The 21,054-nt window shown below is 41.7% G+C and overlaps 2 protein-coding genes across 2 annotated transcripts; one reads left to right on the forward strand and one right to left on the reverse strand.

Moving 5' to 3' along the window:
- Nucleotides 1-1,125: 1,125 nt before the first annotated feature.
- Nucleotides 1,126-5,824, reverse strand: LOC306934609 (Rieske domain-containing protein-like; the record flags this gene model as incomplete). The annotated part of the gene is made up of 5 exons (XM_079517253.1): nucleotides 5,682-5,824; nucleotides 2,983-3,066; nucleotides 2,647-2,874; nucleotides 1,992-2,026; nucleotides 1,126-1,410 (listed from the first exon to the last, which is right to left on the reverse strand). Exons 3-5 carry the CDS (start codon nucleotides 2,855-2,857, stop codon nucleotides 1,126-1,128), a joined length of 531 nt encoding a protein of 176 aa, XP_079373379.1. The 5' UTR covers nucleotides 2,858-2,874; nucleotides 2,983-3,066; nucleotides 5,682-5,824.
- Nucleotides 5,825-7,937: 2,113 nt separating this feature from the next.
- Nucleotides 7,938-18,427, forward strand: LOC306934380 (uncharacterized protein; the record flags this gene model as incomplete). Its single annotated transcript, XM_079516949.1, has 14 exons — nucleotides 7,938-8,233; nucleotides 8,576-8,830; nucleotides 9,126-9,288; nucleotides 10,004-10,101; nucleotides 10,521-10,739; nucleotides 11,363-11,450; nucleotides 12,805-12,926; nucleotides 13,109-13,214; nucleotides 13,485-13,556; nucleotides 13,786-13,895; nucleotides 14,401-16,556; nucleotides 16,886-17,417; nucleotides 17,904-17,997; nucleotides 18,210-18,427. The coding sequence occupies 14 exons, from the start codon at nucleotides 7,938-7,940 to the stop codon at nucleotides 18,345-18,347; spliced, it is 4,449 nt and encodes a 1,482-aa protein (XP_079373075.1). The 3' UTR covers nucleotides 18,348-18,427.
- Nucleotides 18,428-21,054: the final 2,627 nt, after the last annotated feature.

The raw sequence follows: 21,054 nt of genomic DNA on the forward strand, positions 1-21,054 counted from the left end.
TGGTTTACTCCAGGCTGGGTGGCCTACCCAGAGTTGGTTGGTTCATGGTAGTTTGCAGCCGGCAGTATATGATGAAGCTGGGAGGGGAAATAGCTTTTGCATGACATGGTTCAGCTTTTCACATTTGTGGTACTGGTGCCCATTATGATGCTTTTGGAGGGGTGCTCTACAGAGGCCCCTCAACATTCAATTCCAATTTGGGGTTGATTGACTGTTTTCAATTTTGAAAAAGATTACAGGCAAACGGTATAGAATATCAAAACGCTGTTTTGATGCTCATTGTCACATGACGCGGATCAATCCAGTGGTGTCTGAGATTAGCTACACAGCAGTGTTGATTTCGTCGACTAATACCATGACAAACAATGTTTGTCGACTACCTTTTTCCTTGCAGAAAACTAAATAAACTAAGCTATGATGACTAAAACTAAGACTAAATATATTGACCCGTTGCTTCCTTACCATCTAGCCTTTAATTGCCTTTCAATAAAACCATATTTGGTTGACACAATTCGCATTACGGGTGGTTTGAGGAGGCGCTTTCCGTTGTCCTAAACCTGTGTGCATAAGATAGCAATTATAGGGAAAGCACATCAACACGCCTACAGTCAGTCACACCTCCACCCGCAAATAAAGGTGTCGGCATAATGTATAGTGGCCGCAAGATACCATTTATGCATAGTGGATAGCATAATTCACGTATAATATTTAATGCTTGCGGGTAAGGCATGGCTTACGATAGAGCCCCCAGTATGTAATTTTACACTTGGTTGCATGCTTGAAAATAGCAGATCTACAAGCTCGCAAGCTTGTAGATCGGCTATTTTCAGCAAGTGTAAAATCAGCCATTACGACGGCATCAAGGCCTGCCTAAATCAACTGTAGATTTAGTCGACTAAAATCTTGTGATATTTAGTCAACTAAAACTAGATTAACACTAAAAGATTCCAGGTGACTAAAATGTAAATAAAACTAAACAAACTTCAAAAGACTGACTAAAATCAAAATTTGCTGTCGAAATCAACACAGCTACACACATACACACTTTGCCCTTCTGCCTGGTGAAGAAGAACATAACCACAGAAATATTACAGAAATCTTAGAGGGATTGTCTATTTCTTTGGCCTATTTCTTCTTTCTTTGGCTGGACAACCTGGACTTCAGGAAATATCTGTCAGTCTGGTAGGTGTCTGACTCAATGACCTCACTGGAGTCATTTAGTGTTACATATACATTCCCATTGACCTCTGAAACCTTGTGAATCCTCTGTTTAATGCCTTTTGAACGCCAGTATGTTCTCAGAGGTTTGGCTGTTGGATCATCCACGGCTTGGTACAGTCCTTCTCCTTCCGCCAATGTGATCTTGTACTTGTGCCAGGGACACACAATGCACATCCGGCCATCAAACTCCTGAGCAGAACATCCGTAAGAGATAATACAAAAAGGCAGAAGATAGACATATTCTTTTTTACAATTACTACTAATATACAGCATTATTGATAATCTTCCAAATAAATGATATTGTGGGCAATATATCAACCTCCAAATCCTCTTAATCTTGCTCATTCAGGTTACCGGTAATCTATTAACTGAGAAGCAGTTTATTTATATTTAATTATATTTCTTATATCAAAGAATCAACATGAAAAGGTTATAATAGATACGTTTTATGAATAACTTAACCCTGTATTATAGTGGGGTTTTTTTAGTGTACAAAAATGGCTTAAATAACCGATCTATAAGATCACAATGTTGTGAGCCCCCACAGGCACATTTGCGGATTTATCGATCAACTTCCCAGTTGGTGCATCAGGCCCTCTGGTCAAGGGGGCTTGTTTTCATTGTGGTCCATTGTATAGCATAGCGGTCGAATCGGCGGTTCCAGACAACCGGATCTCCATTATGCCTGTATGTTTGGATCGGTGGTTCTGGACAACCGCCTATCCGACCGATTTGGCAGTTGGCACGTGCTTAATATATATCTGGCTCACCTCAATGTCTCCTTGCTGTAACGGTCCACCAGCATCTGTTAATAAAACAAAGATAACACTTTATATTAAGGTCGTCTTTATAATGCATTATAGCACATTTATAATGCATTATAATGTGCTTATAAGGCATTCGACACTCGTTATAAATGTTTGTAATCATGTATAACAACTTATAACCACGTGTATAACATAAATGCTGGTCATAATGCATTTACCTATGCAACAAGCTAATTCACTATATTCATGCATAAAATGCCAATGCATGTTTGGACCATGTATACTTTTTTTGATTGATTGATTGATTTTCAAATATTAATTATTTTATACTTTGAGGGCCGCTAGCCCCTCCTATGCCCGGTTTTCCGGGTCTGTGTGAACACAAACACTGGCTGATAATTGGCTGATCACCCCATAGCGATTATTTGATTGGCTGAGCAAAGTACATTTTAAAGATAAAGTGAGGACAGAAAAGTGAAGACGCCAAAAGTGTTTGGCCGTAATGACATTTGTGATGATTTTATTGATTTTCTTTTTCTTTTCTTTTTTACAAAATAGCCAATTTTACATCACGGTGGCCACTCTTCCTTAGTGCCCTCTTCTTGTATCCACCCACACTACCACCCAGGCATCCAGATCCCAATTTCAGTGACCTTACGGTAGCAACGCATGTCCATAGCATGTAGCTCCCCCTGGTGGTACAGAACCAGAATGTCTCTGCATCCGTTCACTAGTTTAGTCACACGCCTTGCTTGGACTATGTCTTCTCTCTTTCCTATGAGGTAGGAGGTAGAGGTAAGGGAGCAGGATGGGGAAGAAGAAAAAGAAGATGTCTGGGGAATCTTCTCCTCAGAAGACATGTTGAGCATTTCCTAAAACAGGATTCCTGGGGTGACAGTTTAAAGTAAATTTAGGATTAAGATAAACAAAATAGGAAGGTTCTCATCATTTTTTTGTCCTCTGCAGACATAGAATATTAAACTAATTCAATAACCTTCTTATGTGTATCATCCTCAAATGTCCAACTCAGTTTCCCCTCATCTCTGGTCCAACTTTGAAGAGAACGACCTCCGAAGGCCTACAGGGGACAGGTGATAAGTATGGTTGCAGCACTATTCTCAGACAAAACTTTGCACCCACACTCCCAGCAGGCCAAATCGGTCACTGACCAATTTTTGCTAAAGCCATTTTCATGTGATCTTCACGTTTTGGCCTATAACTCTTTAACAGTAGGGAATACAATCAATACATTTTCAATTCAAAGGAGCTTTATTGGCATTAGAAAACATACATTTACATTGCCAAAGCAAGTGTCAAAATATAACAGTTGAAAATGGGGAAAGTATATACAAAATCTTTTTTTACTTGGATTCATTGGATTATGATGCAATTTATAGGCCCTTTGTGCCAGATTACATGTTCTACCAGTGTTGATTTTGACGACAAATGATTTGATTTAGTTTAGTCATAATCTTTTGAATACAATTTAATTTAGTTTGTCAAGTTTTAGTCATCTGAAATGTTTTAGTTAATGTTTTAACCTGTCCCGTCTGTCAGTCAGAATACCTCCTTATATGGTTGTCAGTCCATTAGGCCTTGTGACATCATGCGCCTCCATATATGGTTGTTAGTCTATTACGCCTCGTGACATCACACCTTGTGACACGTCACACCACCATATATGGCCGTCAGTCCATCAAACCTTGTGACACGCTCCATATATGGCCCTCTCCAGATTGGAAGATCACAAGACTGACCATCAAACCCTGGATAGCCATACATGGCGAAGACTGGATCATCACCTAGATCTGCATATATGGAGCCGGCCAGCAACTCTACATCTGACCTCAAACCCTTAGGGAGGTTTCACACTGAGTCCGATCGATTCAAACTGTTCCCAGATACGGTTCTCTGATCCCAGCTGGCCATGATTCACATTGGCCTTGATTCTCCCTCACCCGAGTACACTTCATTCAACTGTATTCAATGCTTTCACATTGCAGCGATCGTCAAGCAAGCCGTCTGCATGCACGTGACCTCGCCCTTTAGGGCGTCTTTACTGTCTTACTGGTATTAGTCTAGTTTTAGTTGACTAAATCTTTTGTTGATAAAAATGTATGGTGGCGGGCCATGATGGTGTCGTAATGCCTGATTTTACACTTGGTTGCACGCTGAAAATAGGCGAACTACAATTAAGGTCACAGTGTTGTGAGCTTATAGATCTGCTATTTCAGAGCGCAACCAGTTCTACTGGATCTCTTCTCCACTAGTCCCTCCCTATCATTTGTTTAGTTTTTACTTGTTGACAAAATTGTCCAGCGTCAATAGTCATAGTTTGTCATCGTAGCTTAGTTTTTATTCAATTTGTCAGTGAAAAGATTTAGTCGACAAGATCAAAGCTGTTTTTTACCATAGTGTGTTTTCTTCAGATCACACTATACTCCTATAAATTTTGTCCAAACCTCACACAAATCGGTATCTGATTCGATACACATTATCTCTCGGGCCATGTGTTACATTTTTCAGATCCCATTCGATTTCGAAGTGGGTGCTGATCGGTGTTGGGTGAACCCCTGAGCTATATCTCTGAGAAATATGGAAGGGGAGCAGGCTTCCCCTCCCCAAAGCCCTCCCATATCAACGTTTGCGGGCCCTGGGTAGGAAACCCGGGCTGGCGGAGACCTGTGCTCCGAAGAGCACACTTTTCTAACTCCACTTTCTCCCCTACCAACAGCTGCTCTCGATAAGAATCATGGCAGGATGGGAATAGAGGGTATGCGTGTGACATCATCATCAAACCAGGAAGTTATGCGGGAACGCCTACTGAGTGCCAAAAAAAAATGACTTTCTAGCATTGACAGCTCATACATCCAAACAGAAAAGTCCAATATGATTGCATTAAACGACGTTAAACAACATTAAACTCACTTTGCCACTCGATTTGCCATTCACTTTATGCATGCGCATACCCTCGATTGATTGAAATATATTAACAGTTTGCAGAATTACAGTACAATTCAAGCACAACTCAATACAAAGACTGTTAACTGAGTGGACGAAAAGCATTACACTTGTTTACAAGAGGGTCCACCTTGTTCAATTCATCAAAACATTTAGAGACGGAAAACATTAGACGGGGGAACTGGGATGGGATTCCCTTTGCGTCATTATCATAAAATGCACAATTACCTTATTCCAATAGCTTTTGAGACATGGGTTAATACATGTTGGAGTTGTACATGTAAAGGTACACAATACTAGTGCACTAGTACATTTCGAAGAAGCATCTAAAGGTTTGTATCTCCGTTTGGAACCTCAATATCTAATATGCTGGAGCTAGCTCTGGTCCATAGCTCTTGATGGACCAGAGCTATGCTGGAGCCAGAGTAATCTAGTAATGACACTCCCGTTGACTCTCATTGTAACAATGGAATGCGGAAGTGCTCATTCTATCTCAATGGAATAGTTCCAGCCATAGGAGCAATGTTTGGAACTATCGCCCATAGGCACCCGCTTTGCGGCGAGATCAAAGCGTATCACCACTCTCGTACTACATTACTCTGGCTGGAGCTAAAGCGTAGCAGCGTAGATATTGAGGTTCCAAACGGAGCTAAAATATGAGGAAAACATGAATGAGGATGAGGAAAACAGAACATTCTTATTTAAACTTATTTTCACAATGTTATACTTAACTGTTATAGACAATGCATTAGGCTCTCGCGTAGACTGGTTCCATCCCGTGAAAATAATGCAATTTCTATCCAATTTAGACTAGTGTATCGTTCTAATCGTTGGTTAAATAATAAATACGGAAGTGGCAGTGTTGTGTGTTACATTCAATAGATCCCCAATGAAACATGTTCCGTAGCCTGTCAAATTGTCGATGAACACATTTTTATAGTCAGGCTTATGTTTTATTGAGATTGAGGGCCAAATGGCTTAAATCGTTATGTTATAACGTTATTTTTGAAGCCCTTTTTCACCCTGGAAAAGTTGTAAAACTTTCATAGTACTTTAGTAGTTGTATAGTTTAATTAAAAGGTTACATCCAGCTGCCAAAAAGCTTATTATTGGAGAGATTGGGAGCTCCCTGAATAAACACCGTTCGTGAATAGCTTTAACTTTATTATTATTATTATTATTATTGTTGTTACATTTGTATTATAATTTTCCATTTAGCCTATCTTTTTTCCTATTCCAATAATCATGACAAGGCATGCAGCATCCTAAAATAATCATTCGTCTGTAAAAGCAGTGTTTCATTTCTCCCAAGGCAATGGATTTCTTGATGGGGCCATCTCACCTACTTAAGAGTAAGACTTATTGTCTTAGTGACCTCTATAACTCTGGCATAAGGCGCTCTGGGATTAGTCTCCAGTGCTGCTGAGGTTAGGAAATGTATCAGCTGTCAATTGACGTTCTTTATCAAGTCTAATAATCCGTCATTTACCTGGGAACCACTAACCTGGCTGGTTATTGTATCACTTTAAGTGACAGAACAATCGCCTTTAAGAGCCCCGGCGCGTTGAAGGAAAGATATCGAGCGCATCTTCATATAGCTTCTGCCTCATGTCGCTCATTGGTCTTTCTACACAGCGGGAAAGAGTGCGTCCACTCAAACCCGTTTTCGTCGTTATGGAGATGTTTTCTGTGTACGGAAACACTAGCCTACTGCTGAAGAAGACCACAACTTTATGAAATTTTAATGCATTTTGTTACTTCAGTTCTTGTTCTTGTTTTACGGGTGTCGGGCCAGGTGTCTTAAATTCCCTGGTTCTTATGCGACTAAGAACTGATGAGATTAAATGGGTAAGTCATCTCTTGGGACTAAACTATTACAGTTTAAATTTCGTAATTATATTATAGATTTTTTTTTTTTTAATTCATTTGGGAATTAAAGTTGAGAGTAAATTTGTTATGGTCATTGTTGTAGCCTATTGTGCCTAGATGAATGCACACTTACAGTAGGCCAGGTGTGATAAGCCAAATAATATATTATCATCCATAAACTCTGCTGTAACCTGCTGGAAAATGAGGAATATATTTCTAAAATACATGAATGAATAGGGAAATCACTCTGGAACCAATGTGATCCTGATTCCTGCCATGTAGCCTATGTGGAGTTTCATTCTAATCCCGTACAAATGTCCTAGTTAAACTATTGCAGCTGTCACTAGGTCTACTGGAAACGCCAAAGAAGCAACTGCTGCCTGAGCCTCATGCTATATTTATCATATTTGCTACTTTCCTGCATGTGTGACCTTACTGCACGTTGCTGCCCTGGCTTCATCCTGAGACAGTTTCATATTTCAACATCATACTCTTTTTGCAGTACAGCGTACTGCAAAAAGTACAGCGTGGTAGTACAGCGTGGTAGTATTACAGTCACTTGCTATTGGCCATCATACTGGCAGAAGTCATTGAGAGACGGAAGGCAGTGTTTTAAGCTTTGTGAATCCAGCCGCTAAGTGTACATTTATTTGAAATAATGGCACTAGTTTTAAGATTAAATAGGCTAGGTATGTAAGGATTATTTATAACAGTTTGATTGTCTGATAATTTGAGGGGAAAACTAGACAAACATCTCTGCCATATACACAGGCAGCCACAGCAGGGAGGCTTGAATGAACCGGAGGAGTTGTGGAGAAGAAGGAAGGAGCAAAGGGACAACAGGAAATTATGTCTTGCCTGTACGAATGCCTAAAAGAAGTTGGGCTACAACATCATTATGCCAGGTTAAACACACGCACGCACGGACACAGACACACACACACACACACACACACACACACACACACACACACACACACACACACACACACACACACACACACTTTTACAATGCATACACACCTTATTGAAACAGGGGCTCCATATTCAATTTCAGTTGGTCACAGTTATCGCCCCTTTTCCTTTGCCCCTGTCCCCTGAACACACAGGTTTATCTCCATGGGTGTGCATCGGGCAGTCCACCTATCAACACTGACTATGGAGGATTACCCTATCCTTGGGATCCACAACATGGAGGACAGGTCTCGCCTCTTCCACCTGGTCCAGTTGGTCAAAACTCTAGACAAGAATGGCCAGGGTTATGAAGATGTTAATGATGATAAACTAGACGCTGCTACTGGTGGTGGTTATGCTTATTACGATGGCAATGTTGATGACATTTGTGAGGATGGAGCTGGTGATGAGGCTCTAGATGATGCAAACAAGGACACCACCGCAATGCAGCGGCAAGCAAGGTCAACTTTCCTCAGACAAACGCCTGTACGAAGACGACTTGATTTCAGTTTTGAAACGGATAATCACCACAATCCTATGAATGCTGTTAATAATAATATCTATTCAAGTCATACATCAAGGCAAAGCGTACATGGATCAGAGCAGGGTCGAAGGATACCATTGCAAATGCGGTTAGGATTCGAAACGGGTACTACTGAGATAGAACCTGGATGTAAAGGGAGTTGCCACAGAAAGAATCCAGACATCTGTCAGCATACATCCATTCTTTGCACAGGAAAGACCACCAAGCAAGACATAATGAGACGGTTATCCATTCACCATCCATTCAACTCTCAAACCAGATCATCGCCTGCATGCACATCTGCTTACAAACTGAGGCCCAAATACACAGTAAAACCACAGTGCATTAGAGACAACAAGCTAACAGTCCACAAAAACAGAATGCCAGTTTCCAGGTGGACAAAGCCTGCTGCAAGCATAGAGGATCATGGGATTTGTAAGCAGATGGCCAAACCCACACCTGTTTATGAATCAAAGAGAAAATGTGGCTATAACTATGGACTACCGCTGAGTTCCCCATTAGCACCAAACAAAATGTGAGTTCAAATGGCTCTTCTTGTATTTGTTACTATTTCCCTATCTGATATTGAACATTTAAACGAAGAAGTCATAAAGAATTCAATAAAAGAGAGACATTCATATTAAGTATCCTCATGGCTGTGATATGAGCAGAGATTTCTGAGTCTTACCCTTTATTTACAATGGCATTTATGCCTCTTTGCATCTCCTCATTTTACATTTTGCAAATGGGCAAATGATTTGCTTGAGGTTCTTCTTACCGACTGGTTTTGAATAATGTATGTGAATAATGTATGTGCATGTGTGTTTCAGGCAAGCAGGGGGGCAACGTATCAGTGTATGTGTGAGGAAAAGACCGCTGACACGAGCAGGGAACAGGAAAGAAGAGGCCGATGTTGTTGCAACTCAGGACGGAGAGTGTGTGATGGTTCACGAGTGCAAAGAAGCTGTGGATCTTACACAGTACATACTACAGGTGACTAGATTACACAACCAAAAAAACTATGTGGCCTAAATGGAAACAAGACCGCAGGGACGTTTTTGGTGCTATCCCCTTTGGACTGAGTGTATGACTGTACTCTGTTGCGGTTTTTGAGGGGTGCTAACCCCTCCTATATTCAGCTATAGTGTAGATTTTTGTCCTAACAGAAACATTAAATGCCATTGACAATGAATGGAGAATTTACGTCATGTGTCTGAGCAAATCGGCTATTTTTGTCCTACACAAAGATTACATTCCCATTGACAATGAATGGAGGATTTACTTCATATGTAGACAAGCAAATCATTTTTTGTTAAATTCCCATTGCCAATGAATGGGGAATTTACGTCATGTGTCTGAGCAAATCGGTTTTGTCCTACACAAATTGGCTATTTTGGTCCTACACAAAGGACCATTAACAATGAAGCAATAGATGATAAGAGCGCCCCTCACTTCACACAGGTGTGATTGTTACATTTATGTCTAATAAACTATTCAATCAAAGCTTTCACACACACCAACATTCAGAGTATTAATTGAAACTCTGAAAGGAAATATTATGTTTAGACTTTCAGAGTTCAAACACTCCAGATTGTGCTGTGTTCAAGCTTGTTTCTACACACAAACTAATTTCAATTAAAAAATATCAACACAATGGTAAACTTAGTTATGTATGTCACCCATCCCCTCTCCCCCTCTGTCCAAGTAGCACAGGTTCTACTTTGACGAGGTGTTTGGGGAGGAATGCTCCAATGAGGAGGTGTATCGGAGAACAGCCTATCCCCTGGTACAACACATGCTCAAAGGGTAGAGAACATTTACAGTATACTGTACTGGTACTAGTTTAGGAGATGGGTCACCCCATCCATATTACATGTGGATGGGGTTGCCAATTTTACTGTACAAATGTACACCCGATCGTTATCTCATCAGTATTTGGGTAACTTGAGTATCTCAGCGCTTAAATTAATCTGGGATATATCAGTGTTATTTCGGATACTAATTGATATTGAGTAAAACATTTTACAAATATTGTTGGATGTAACAAAATACTAACAGTAGGCTACATACTAGACTTCACACAGTGGTGAAACTTGTAATACAATACAATGACTGGTGTCTGACTGACCGACTTTTTTGTATTTGCGTGTGTGTGCGCGTGCGTCTTGTCTGAGTGTGCCCACCTGCTTGAATTCTTTCTGATTTTGTCTGTTCTTTGTTCACAGAGGCAAAGCCACCTGCTTTGCGTATGGCCAAACAGGTGCAGGGAAGACTCACACCATGTTAGGTTCCTCTCCTAGCAGTCCAGGACTCTATGTGTTGGCGGCTCAGGACATATTCACACACCTGTCCACCACACACACACACTCGCCATTGCTGGTCTACATCAGTTTCTTTGAGATATACTGTGGTCAGCTTTATGACCTGTTGGACCATAGGAAACGGTGTGTAGGTGTATATGTGTATTTGTATGTGCACACGTTTGTCCTTAGATAGATATGAATCTATCTAATCTATCTATCTATCTATCTATACAGTAAATGCACCACGTCTCTGTACATGTGTATGTACGTCTGTAAGCCACGTAACTTGAGAACCGTTCGCCCCACCGACTTCAAATTTGACACACTCGTTCCACACCACCACAGACAGTGAAGTGCCCGGCCTTGAGTCGGTAGGATACACCCTTGTCAGAACCAGCACAAAAGCCTCTGCCCGGGCTCAAATTACCCAATTGATCACACCTGATCACCCCTAGATCACCATATCATTGTGATCTGACATCACAATGATGTTCTGACATCAACATAGACTCCATATTTGCCTGACAAATAACTCCATATATGGGCATAAAGGGGACACAGCCATAATAACTGGGTGGGCCGTACATTTCCAACTTGCATCGTTCCAAGTAGGACAGTGCCCAATGGGCACCGCTCTAGTCTAGCAGTGTCACTTCTATTTGTTGTAATTCTATGTTGTCATATAAAGTATATAATTTAGATAAATAAGTAATACCCTACATATCCATAGAATCACTCCTTAATCTTTTTGTCTTGCTGTATAGGTTGTTTGCAAGAGAGGATGGCCAGAGAGTGGTCCAGATTGCAGGGCTCAGGGAGGTCAGAGTGGACTCAGTAGACTCACTACTAGAGGTGAGGCCCTCTCTTTACAACTGAGCTCATTGTCTCCATCAGGTCGAAGGCATGGGGAGAGAGTATGTTTTGCACTCCGTCCGTCCATCCGTCCGTGTGTCCATCCGTCCGTCCATGTACAGCTAATCTCCGGCACCGTTGGCCTGGCCGATGCCAAACTCTGCACACACACTCCCTGGATGCCAACGACTAACCTCTGCCCCAAATTCTTCAGCCTGTTATAGCGCCACCATGAGGCAGATTTTTGCTAAACACATTTCATTACATTACTCATAAATATTTTAGCCATACATCTCTATAGTTATGTGATCAAAACAGATCTATCCCATTTCCCATATTCCATCCCAATTGACTAAGATTGCTTTCCAAAGCTTGCAGGATTGGTCAGTTTCTAACTAAATGAACACATGAAATCATGAACACAGCGTGTGATTTCCGTGTAATTATACACGCACATTCCCACTAGGCCGAGGACGAAATGCCACTTCATTTTTTTCAAATCGGTTCTACGGTGGCACAGCCAACTGCACAGATCTGTGTACAACTTTGTATGCCCACTCCCTAGAGGCCAAGGAAAAAACTTTGCTCTGAATTTTCACACCTGCCTGTTATCACGCCAAGAGACCAATTTTTGCAAAACACATTTCTTTACATTACTCGTACAGATTTTATCCATACATCACGCAAATCGGTATACACTATCTATCACAAACACTCTGGGGGGGCACTTTTTCTAGTTGTTCATGCATTGTCCACAACTATAGCCTGCTAAACTACTGCATACATACCCCTCTTTTATATGCTTCAGCCTTTCTACATTACATTACATTACATTACATTACATTACATTACATTACATTATATTATATTATAGTATTAATACTTTTCTACTTAGTAAACTTAATCAGGTCGGGTCTGTCTGTGCTTGGTTAGCTCTTTTCCCCCTAGTCTACACCAAATCTCTTTCCGGAAAATAGTCTATCTACCAGCTCACAGAGCTTGTAGGTCTGATATTTTTGTTAAATGTTAGCCCCAGAACAGGGTTGGTACTAGGGTTCAAGTAATAGTAAAATATATGATATACATCTGGCAGATGTAACAGTACAGTGTTGCAGATACTATTATAGAGGTTGTACAAACAAAGCACTTGAACAAACAACCACAATACATGATTAAACTTAAAGAACTCATATGAATCTCTACAACACTATCACCGCCATGCCCGGTTTTCTTTTTGTGTCCTCTTCACCCAATTCATAATTTTTACTTCAATGCACAACCAAACATATCAGATTTTGAAGCTAACAATGTGATTTATATGAAGTATAAATTAGGCTTTGTCCTCTTCGTGTAGGTGATCTCATGGGGTACAGAAGAGCGTACTCAGGGAGTGAGTGGAGTGAATCCAGTTTCATCTCGCTCTCACGCTCTGCTACAGATTCAGATCAGAAGTCCAAAACAGCAACTAGCTGGCAGGTTAGTGCTCTTAGTATCCAATCACATTTTGTATATTTGACTTTTGTGGTGCAAAGGTGTACTAAGAGTTGTGTGAACTTTTCACTGGACTAGACTAATTGCACAATAACATTTAAATTAAAGATTGAACAAACTCCAGTTATTCCAACTTGACACCATCTTGACTTTGTGCGTGCGTGTAGGATGTGGTTTGTGGACCTGGCAGGTAGTGAGAGGGCAGCAGACACCAGAGAGCCAGACAGACGGAGCCGGATGGAGGGAGCTGAGATTAACCAGAGTTTACTGGCTGTGGGTTCAACAAAACACGCACGCACGCACGCACGCACGCACGCACGCACGCACGCACGCACGCACGCACGCACGCACACGCACACGCACGCACGCACGCACGCACACACACACACACACACACACACACACACACACACACACACACACACACACACACACACACACACAAACACACTGCCATAAACTAACTGAATACACACAGATACAGTTCAATGTAAATTTATACTGTATATTCTGTATATACTTTATGTTTATATTTTGTCTCAGCTTAAGGAATGCATACGGTCACTGGACCAGGAGCAGTCACACACACCCTTCCGACAAAGCAAACTAACCCAGGTAAAGAACACCTACACACAGTAGCCAGCACAGTGTTAACATATGCACGCAACCATGCACGCACGCACGCACGCACGCACGCACGCACACACACACACACACACACACACACACACACTGATGTTTACTGGATTTAGTTTGCATAAACAGTTCCACTTTGTGTCTGTTCCAGTTAGTTTCATGTTCTATTCTTCAACTTCCTACATGTTTGGCTGTTTTTCCATTGCAGGTTTTGAAAGACTCCTTTGTTGGTAACTCAATGACCTGCATGATTGCAAACATTTCACCTGGTCGCTTAGCAACTGAACACACCCTCAATACACTGAGATACGCTGACCGGTAAGTCTGTGTCTGTGATGGGAGTAGCTAGGATATTAACCACATGAACCCTAGTGTCCCTATTCTGGGTATGTCATAATACCCAGAATAGGGTATTATATCATATAATATCAAGAAATTCAGCAAAACTCCTAATGTGTCACGGCAGGTAAACCTGTAGATCAGCAATTTTAGGTATTTGATGTACAATTACGTTGTCTATACAAAATAATAGTTAGATATCTCAAACACTATTTTAATTATTATTAATTATTACTGATAGGCACAGTGTGGCTGTCTCTGGTGGGATTTGATCCTGAACCAGTATGGGGCATGTAAGATTGATTTAATAACCCTAATCACTGGACAACTTGAGGAGGCTTTGGAAACAAAGTATATGCACTATTTAAAAAGTATTTGGTGCTATATACTTTTTTTTTAAATCGGCATAAAGGACAAAACTGTTAGAAAGGATGTATTTGAAAGCTACGTTAATGGCAGTAATGTCTGTTTATCTTTCACATAGAGTGAAGGAACTGAGAGGGCAAGGAGGAGCAAGAGGAGATCGAAGAAGCAAAGGAATCACCTCGCCTAAACAGAACCAGACCAGCAGCAATAGCAGTGGTGCTAGCTGCATTAACCGAGGAAAAGTCCCACCTAAGCTGAGGAGACAAAAGGATGATGCTGGCCTCAGCACGCCTTCCAGGAGGGTATCCACAGTGAATGATATATTCTGCTCCACACCAAAGAAAAGCACTGGGACAAAGGGAGAGAATGGACGAGGGAGAGAAGAAGATATTGGACTTGAACATATTACACCAATTAGAGGTTTACTAGGAATTGGTGCTAGGATGCAGCGGGAAGAGGAAGTAGGAAAGAGGGAGAGAAGAGGGAGAGTAGTGAGAAGAGAAGAGGACGAAGGGTCTAATGAAATTCTGGGTACGAGCCAGGCAATCACAGGACTAAACATCGGGGTAGGCCTAAAGGTGAGGCAACCAGTGGGAGAGCAGATTCACTCTTGTGATATTACCAGTGATGGAATAGTGGCTAGATTCTGTCAGAAAGGAGTGGAGACACATGGGAACAAATCTACTATGGAAAATAGAATGAAAGTGGTAACTGCTGAGGAAAGAGACAGAGGAGACACCAGTGAAATGTGCAGTGCTCTGGACAGCAGGGGAGAAATTGATTCACTGAGGGGCGGAGAAATGGAAACCGAAAGAGAGAGGCATCTAAGATGCTACCACCAGCAGCTGCAGCGGTTCAAGCCGTCGTCTGACCGTCAATCTGTCCAGTCTTCTTTCTGCCCGTCCTTCACTTCCACTACCCACCAACACTCCTCCCACCCATCTGTCTCTCCCCCTGTCTGTCATGGACTGGGAGATCTGTACGTGCCTGAAGTTAACAGACAACACATCCACTTTCCCTGTGAAGAGATTGGCAGTCTGAATGAAATACACTCTTCATTGACCTCTCAGAGCCGCAATAACGATGAAGATGAGGGTGATTATGACAATGCTCACAGTGGGTCAGGTGGCGAGTGGAGGGTTTCTAGGGAAGGAATGGAGACAACGAGTGGAGAGGACTGTGGTGAGAGAGAAAGAAGAAAAGAGAGGGTGGGGGGAAGAAAGAAGAGGGGAAGGAGGGAAGAGTGGGGACAAACAGAGGTGGAAGGACAGCCGAGGTGGGCGTGGGTGATATCAACGGAGTCCGAAGGAGAAGACAGGGCAGCGAGCACCACATTGAGTCATGGAGAGGCACAGATGTCCTCTGGCTGTGACTCACAGGAAAGTTGGAGGGCAATAGAAGATGGTGTGGAAATAACAGACACCTCAGGCATCCTAATTGAGGCAGAATGGAGCACTGAGGAGGATGAAGGTGGAATTGGGAGCTATGCTTTACGGTCCATAGACAGTAACAGCGACAATAATAGCCTCACCCACACCCTCTGGCCCGACCGCCATCAACCCAAACGTCTCCACCATCGAGAGCCAGCTGAACGGCCTCTTTCCCCAGACTGTGATCATATAGACAACATCCCGTCCCTCATCAAACTCAATGACCTCTCACTGGAGTCAAAGCACATGAATCATGACTCCAACAACCTGCCTTTATCACTACATAATGTGAACCCTGTTCATGCTTCGCGGGGGGCCATGCCATTGAGTTGTGAAAGCGAGAAAGCATCTGAAATTTCAAGTTTTCCCTTGCCTCGAAGTGAAGCACCTGCCAATACTGTCAAAAAGCACTCTGGAGATCCAAGCACAGCAGTGACCTCATCCAATGCATCTCTATCTTGTTTTCAAATCCACCACAGTCCCAATGATGAAGATGACACAAGTGATTTGCCTACAGTTGAATCCTCTTCTGGTTATTCTCCCAGCTGCACCATGGATCCCCTCAGTTTGTCCCAGCTTCAGGTGGAGCAGCAGGCTGCCACAGATTCTTTCATCTGTGGGGACCAGGAAGTGAAGAGACAGAACAATAGAAAAGTAGAGGGGGATAAAAAACAACCATGTACATTGATGGAGGACCAAGAGGTCTATGGTCTGTCCCTTCTGCAGCTGCTTAACGTGAAATCCAGATATGTGCCCTCCCTCAAAGCCACAATGACTAGGCCTAATTATCATGTTGAGCAAGGGGAAGACATGTATAGTGTTGCTGATGAACTTTGGGGAATAGGTAAGTGAGGAGGTTTGAGTGTTTGAGTGGCATATGCGTATATTAGCGGTTTTTGCTTGGATATCAGTACATTGTTGTGGTCCAACATAGAGGCTCAAGCTTAAACTATCTCGCCATCAAACAACATAATGATTTGTATTAGTATATTGCTTGACTATGTAATCTATTTCATACACACAAACTTTAGCTGTAACCAGTTGAGAACGTCTTGCTGGTCATTTATTTCTGCACATGTTTGGTGGCATAAAACAGAAAACATCTGTTATGTATTTTATGTAATAGCCGTTTTTTTATCCTACTATTTTATTGTATTGTTTATTTTTTACCAGGATTAACCATGCCTTCCAACCCTGTGGTGGCCAAGAACTCCCTCCAGAACCAAGGGAATAATCAGAAACACCAAGCCCAGTCACGGAGGGAGGTTCCAGGCAGCACTGACTCACCTCCTCCGCATAGACCCTTTCCATATCCCACTACACAACCCTCTCCCGTCCAGTCCATTTCACATCCTATCTGTTGCTCGGGGGATACTGCTATGCTCAGTTCACAAATCACAATCCCTAATCTTTTCACACAAACAACACCAGAACCTCCTCACAGCAAGTCTACTGTTGTTCCGATGGATTCACTTACAGACACAGACAACCATCCAGTTCCTGACATTATAACACCCCAATCAGGGGGGGACTTTGGTCATTTTATCACAACACCGAGCCAGTGTCAATCTGTCAGATCACGCCATTCTAACAACCCACACAGACCCCTCCAAATGACCAATTTAGCAAAGTCTGAGATCACCAGCCAACAGCACATTACAGCCACAAACAACCACTCTACCCAAGAAGACTTGGATAATGCCCAGTGAGTACCAACCTCCCAAATTAAATGAGAAATGTCTGGTTGCAGAGTGCTGCTAATTATCATACTTCGGCCCTGTATGCCTATCTGTCAGTAGCTATAATATTAAATACTACTAGGCCAATGAGCATCATATTGGTTGTGCATGCTGACACCAGGCTAAATACATCAATACTCAAAGTAAACAATCGCCACATTACTCGATGTGTTCACTCTGTCCAAATATTTGTCTCCATTTAACCTACTCTGGGTTGAACGTGATTTGTGGAGCACCCTCTGGTGTTGAGATTGTGGAGTTCATTCATGCTGTTTACTCTGATCTTGCACTTTGCAGAGAGACATACTGTACAGTGTATCCAAGTTGAAGTAAAGGAATCAATTATAATTACATTTTGGTCATATGAGAGGTCAAAGTCAAATTGAGCCTTTCTTTCCTTCAAAACATAAATGACAACATAACATCTCTCTCTCTCTCTCTCTCTCTCTCAGGTTGCGTGTTGTCCAGGCCCATTTGGAGCAGCTAGAAGAGATGGAAGCTTTATGTCACAAAGAAGGAACATTACTGTGTCAGCAGCATGCTATGGTCAGATCTGCTGTCACATCCCTGTTATGGTGTCTTCTAACTATTGGTTGCAAACTATTTAAACTTGACTTAACTTGTTTACCTTGTTCAAAAATATTGTATCTAATGCATATATATATTATATTAGTATTGTCTGTCTCTTTTAGGTGCCTTTGTCTTACTTGTCAATCTGTCAATGTGTCTGCCTAACTCTTTGTCTCTCTGTCTTGCAGGCATTTGTTGAATATGTCCACAGACTAGAGAAGATCTTAGAGAGGAAGGCTCAGTGTGTACAGAGCATGAGATCTCAGCTGCACTCATATCTCTGTCCGAAGCCTAATGATCACAAGCACAGAAATGGGGAAAAATAAACCTGAACCAACTACTTGAATTAACTATAGGATGATGCCTTTTTTTCCTACAGAATGTTCTGAGACTGATATAGATGCACTTTTCCACAGGGCTGGCTGGAAGATATTGTTTGCCAGGCCTAATTCAAATAATAATATTAGATGTAATGAAGTAATGAAGTAAACAAGTACAAGTAGAATGGAAGTATGATAGCAATGGTGAATGTGAAAGAAGGCATACATAATACATAAATTTCACTTATTGTACAAGTGGGGACTGCCCATTAGTCCGACATCCCGTTAGCTGGGATAGGGTTGGTAATTGGTCATTTCAGATACTGTTTGATTGGGTTTGACGATGAACTGGAAATGTGAAACACTGCAGTAGAAACTTACAAGAGGGTTACACCTAGAGCTTAATTTATGTAAATACATCTTGATTTGTCTTGAATATGATCCAGGGCATGTATTCAAGCCTATACTTTGAAGCCATCCCAGAGTTTGTTTAGTAACTCAAACAACAGTGAATAGCATTATCATTAACCTAAAATGCTACTAATATTGTAATGCAGCGGTATTTCAGGCTAAAGACCCCTTAGCTGAGAGAGATGAGACAGGGCCCTTTTTTTTCTTTTTGAGTGGTGAGCTCCCTTACAGAGCTATGTGTGGCTGGGTGGGTGGCTGGGTCTGAGCACGAAAACAGCATGGTTGTTTTTCACCACCTGTGCGCAACCTAACACACAGACGCACACGCACATATTAACTGTATATATGATGATTTTGGGTGTGCCAGTACAGTGACAGTACAGTAGAGGGTACAGTAGAGCTTGGGTGATCTAGCTCACCATATTTAGATGATTATCTCATACATATATGTTGGACATTGAGAGATTTGAGACTAGCTTGGAAGTCTTCTACCAGATTTTATTTTAAGTGACTATGGGTTGCCTTCAAGTGATGCTTTAGCTTTGGTAGCTTTATAGATTTTTTGACATCACATTAGTGCTGTGTAAATTCAATTAAATGTCTTTTGCTTGTTTACACATGTTTGATTATGTCAATGTGTATTTTCAGACATTCACAAATTCACAAATGTCGTGCCCCCCCCTCTAGTAACTGAGGACCGATTGGGGTCCCGGACCTCTAGTTGAAGACCTCTGTTGTGACGGACTTAAGTTAGTCTTCAGTTTCTACTCGCCTCCTATAGGCCTGATACCTCCAGGTTTTACTTGGAATCAAGTAATACCTATGCAGATTAGAACTGATATTCATTTAAAGTAGAGTTGAGCTACTGTGCTGAATGACTCGGCTAATGGCAAAGAGATATTTATCTAGATTATTTTGTTTGTAAGTGTGTGACAGTATCATACTTCAAACAATATACTTTATTTTTTCAGATTAGTTATAAACTGGTTATTGCAACACACAAGGTGAAGACTAAGTGAAAATGCATAGTATTTTAATAACCCAGTTTGTGTTCATTTTTTTATTTTGCTTTTTCATTTTAAAACTTATTTTTATAATTTATATTTGATAATGTTATTATTACAATTATTATTATTATTAGTAGTAGTAGTAGTATTATTATAGTGGTAGTCAGGGAATATTATCAGAATACTGTCAAATCTGGGAATACATTTCTTACCAATAATTTTCTTCACCAAAGGTGTTTACTAATCCCACATTGGTTTCTATTCAACCACCCTAGGGGAATTTGACAGCTACTGAAAGTTGGGGTACATCAACAACCATTATAAGGCAAAATGTTCTACATTTTATTATGCTTTAAGTAGCATGTGAAGTATCAAGTTGCACAAAAAACACTCCTTGGGCTAAATTCGGCCATAGCCAAGATTGACATGTCACATGCTACTTAAAGCATAATGAAATTTAGAACATTTGCCTTATATTATAATGGTTGTTAAATCTGTTACGCCAACTTTCAGCAGCTGTCAAAAAATCCCCTAGGATGGTTGAATAGAAACCAATGTGGGATATGTCACCCTTAAAAATACATTGCATGGATGCACCTGGGATGTATCCTCAGTGATGTATCCTAAGGTCATCGGGGTTTCGGGTCTCTCAACATCATACCCCTCGGCCCTCACTCAGGTGACCCAGCCGGGGGTGATCAAGTCCCGACTTACGTCCCAGTAGCTACCCTCGATCAGTCCCATTAGGGAAAGACAGGGCCACACAATCCGATGCTCCGGAACTACTCTGCCGGAACTGGGAGTGAGAGGAACTGGCACGTGGACGGACTATAGGCTCGGTGGGTTGACTCCTGTCCAGGCCCCTCCTACGTCTCACCAGGTCCATTCCTGCTCTCAAAGGTCCAGGACCTGTGTCTTGCACCAGTCTCCCAGCACCAGGCACGTCATTCAGGAGTGGTGGATTCTCGAGCCGCAATTGTTTGATTGATTGATTGAAATTTGTATTAACAATTTGCAGAATTACAGTACATTTCAAGCACAAACTCAATACAAAGGCTGTTAACTGAGTGGACGACCCAATTAAGCATTACACTTGTTTACAACAGGGTCCACCATGTTCAATTCATCAAAACATTTAGAGACGTACAAATAGACACTTCTATATAGACAAAGAACAGAACAGGAATTCATCATAATGGAGGTAAAAAGGGAAAAGAAACATATACAGTGAGGGGAAAAGGGGGGGGGGGGCGGTGGGTTCTGCATGGTGGTGCTGCAGGCTCCGCTTGCGGCTT

The sequence above is a fragment of the Electrona antarctica genome (genome assembly GCF_951216825.1).
Source record: "Electrona antarctica genome assembly, chromosome: 12".
NCBI classification, from domain to species: Eukaryota; Metazoa; Chordata; class Actinopteri; order Myctophiformes; family Myctophidae; genus Electrona; species Electrona antarctica.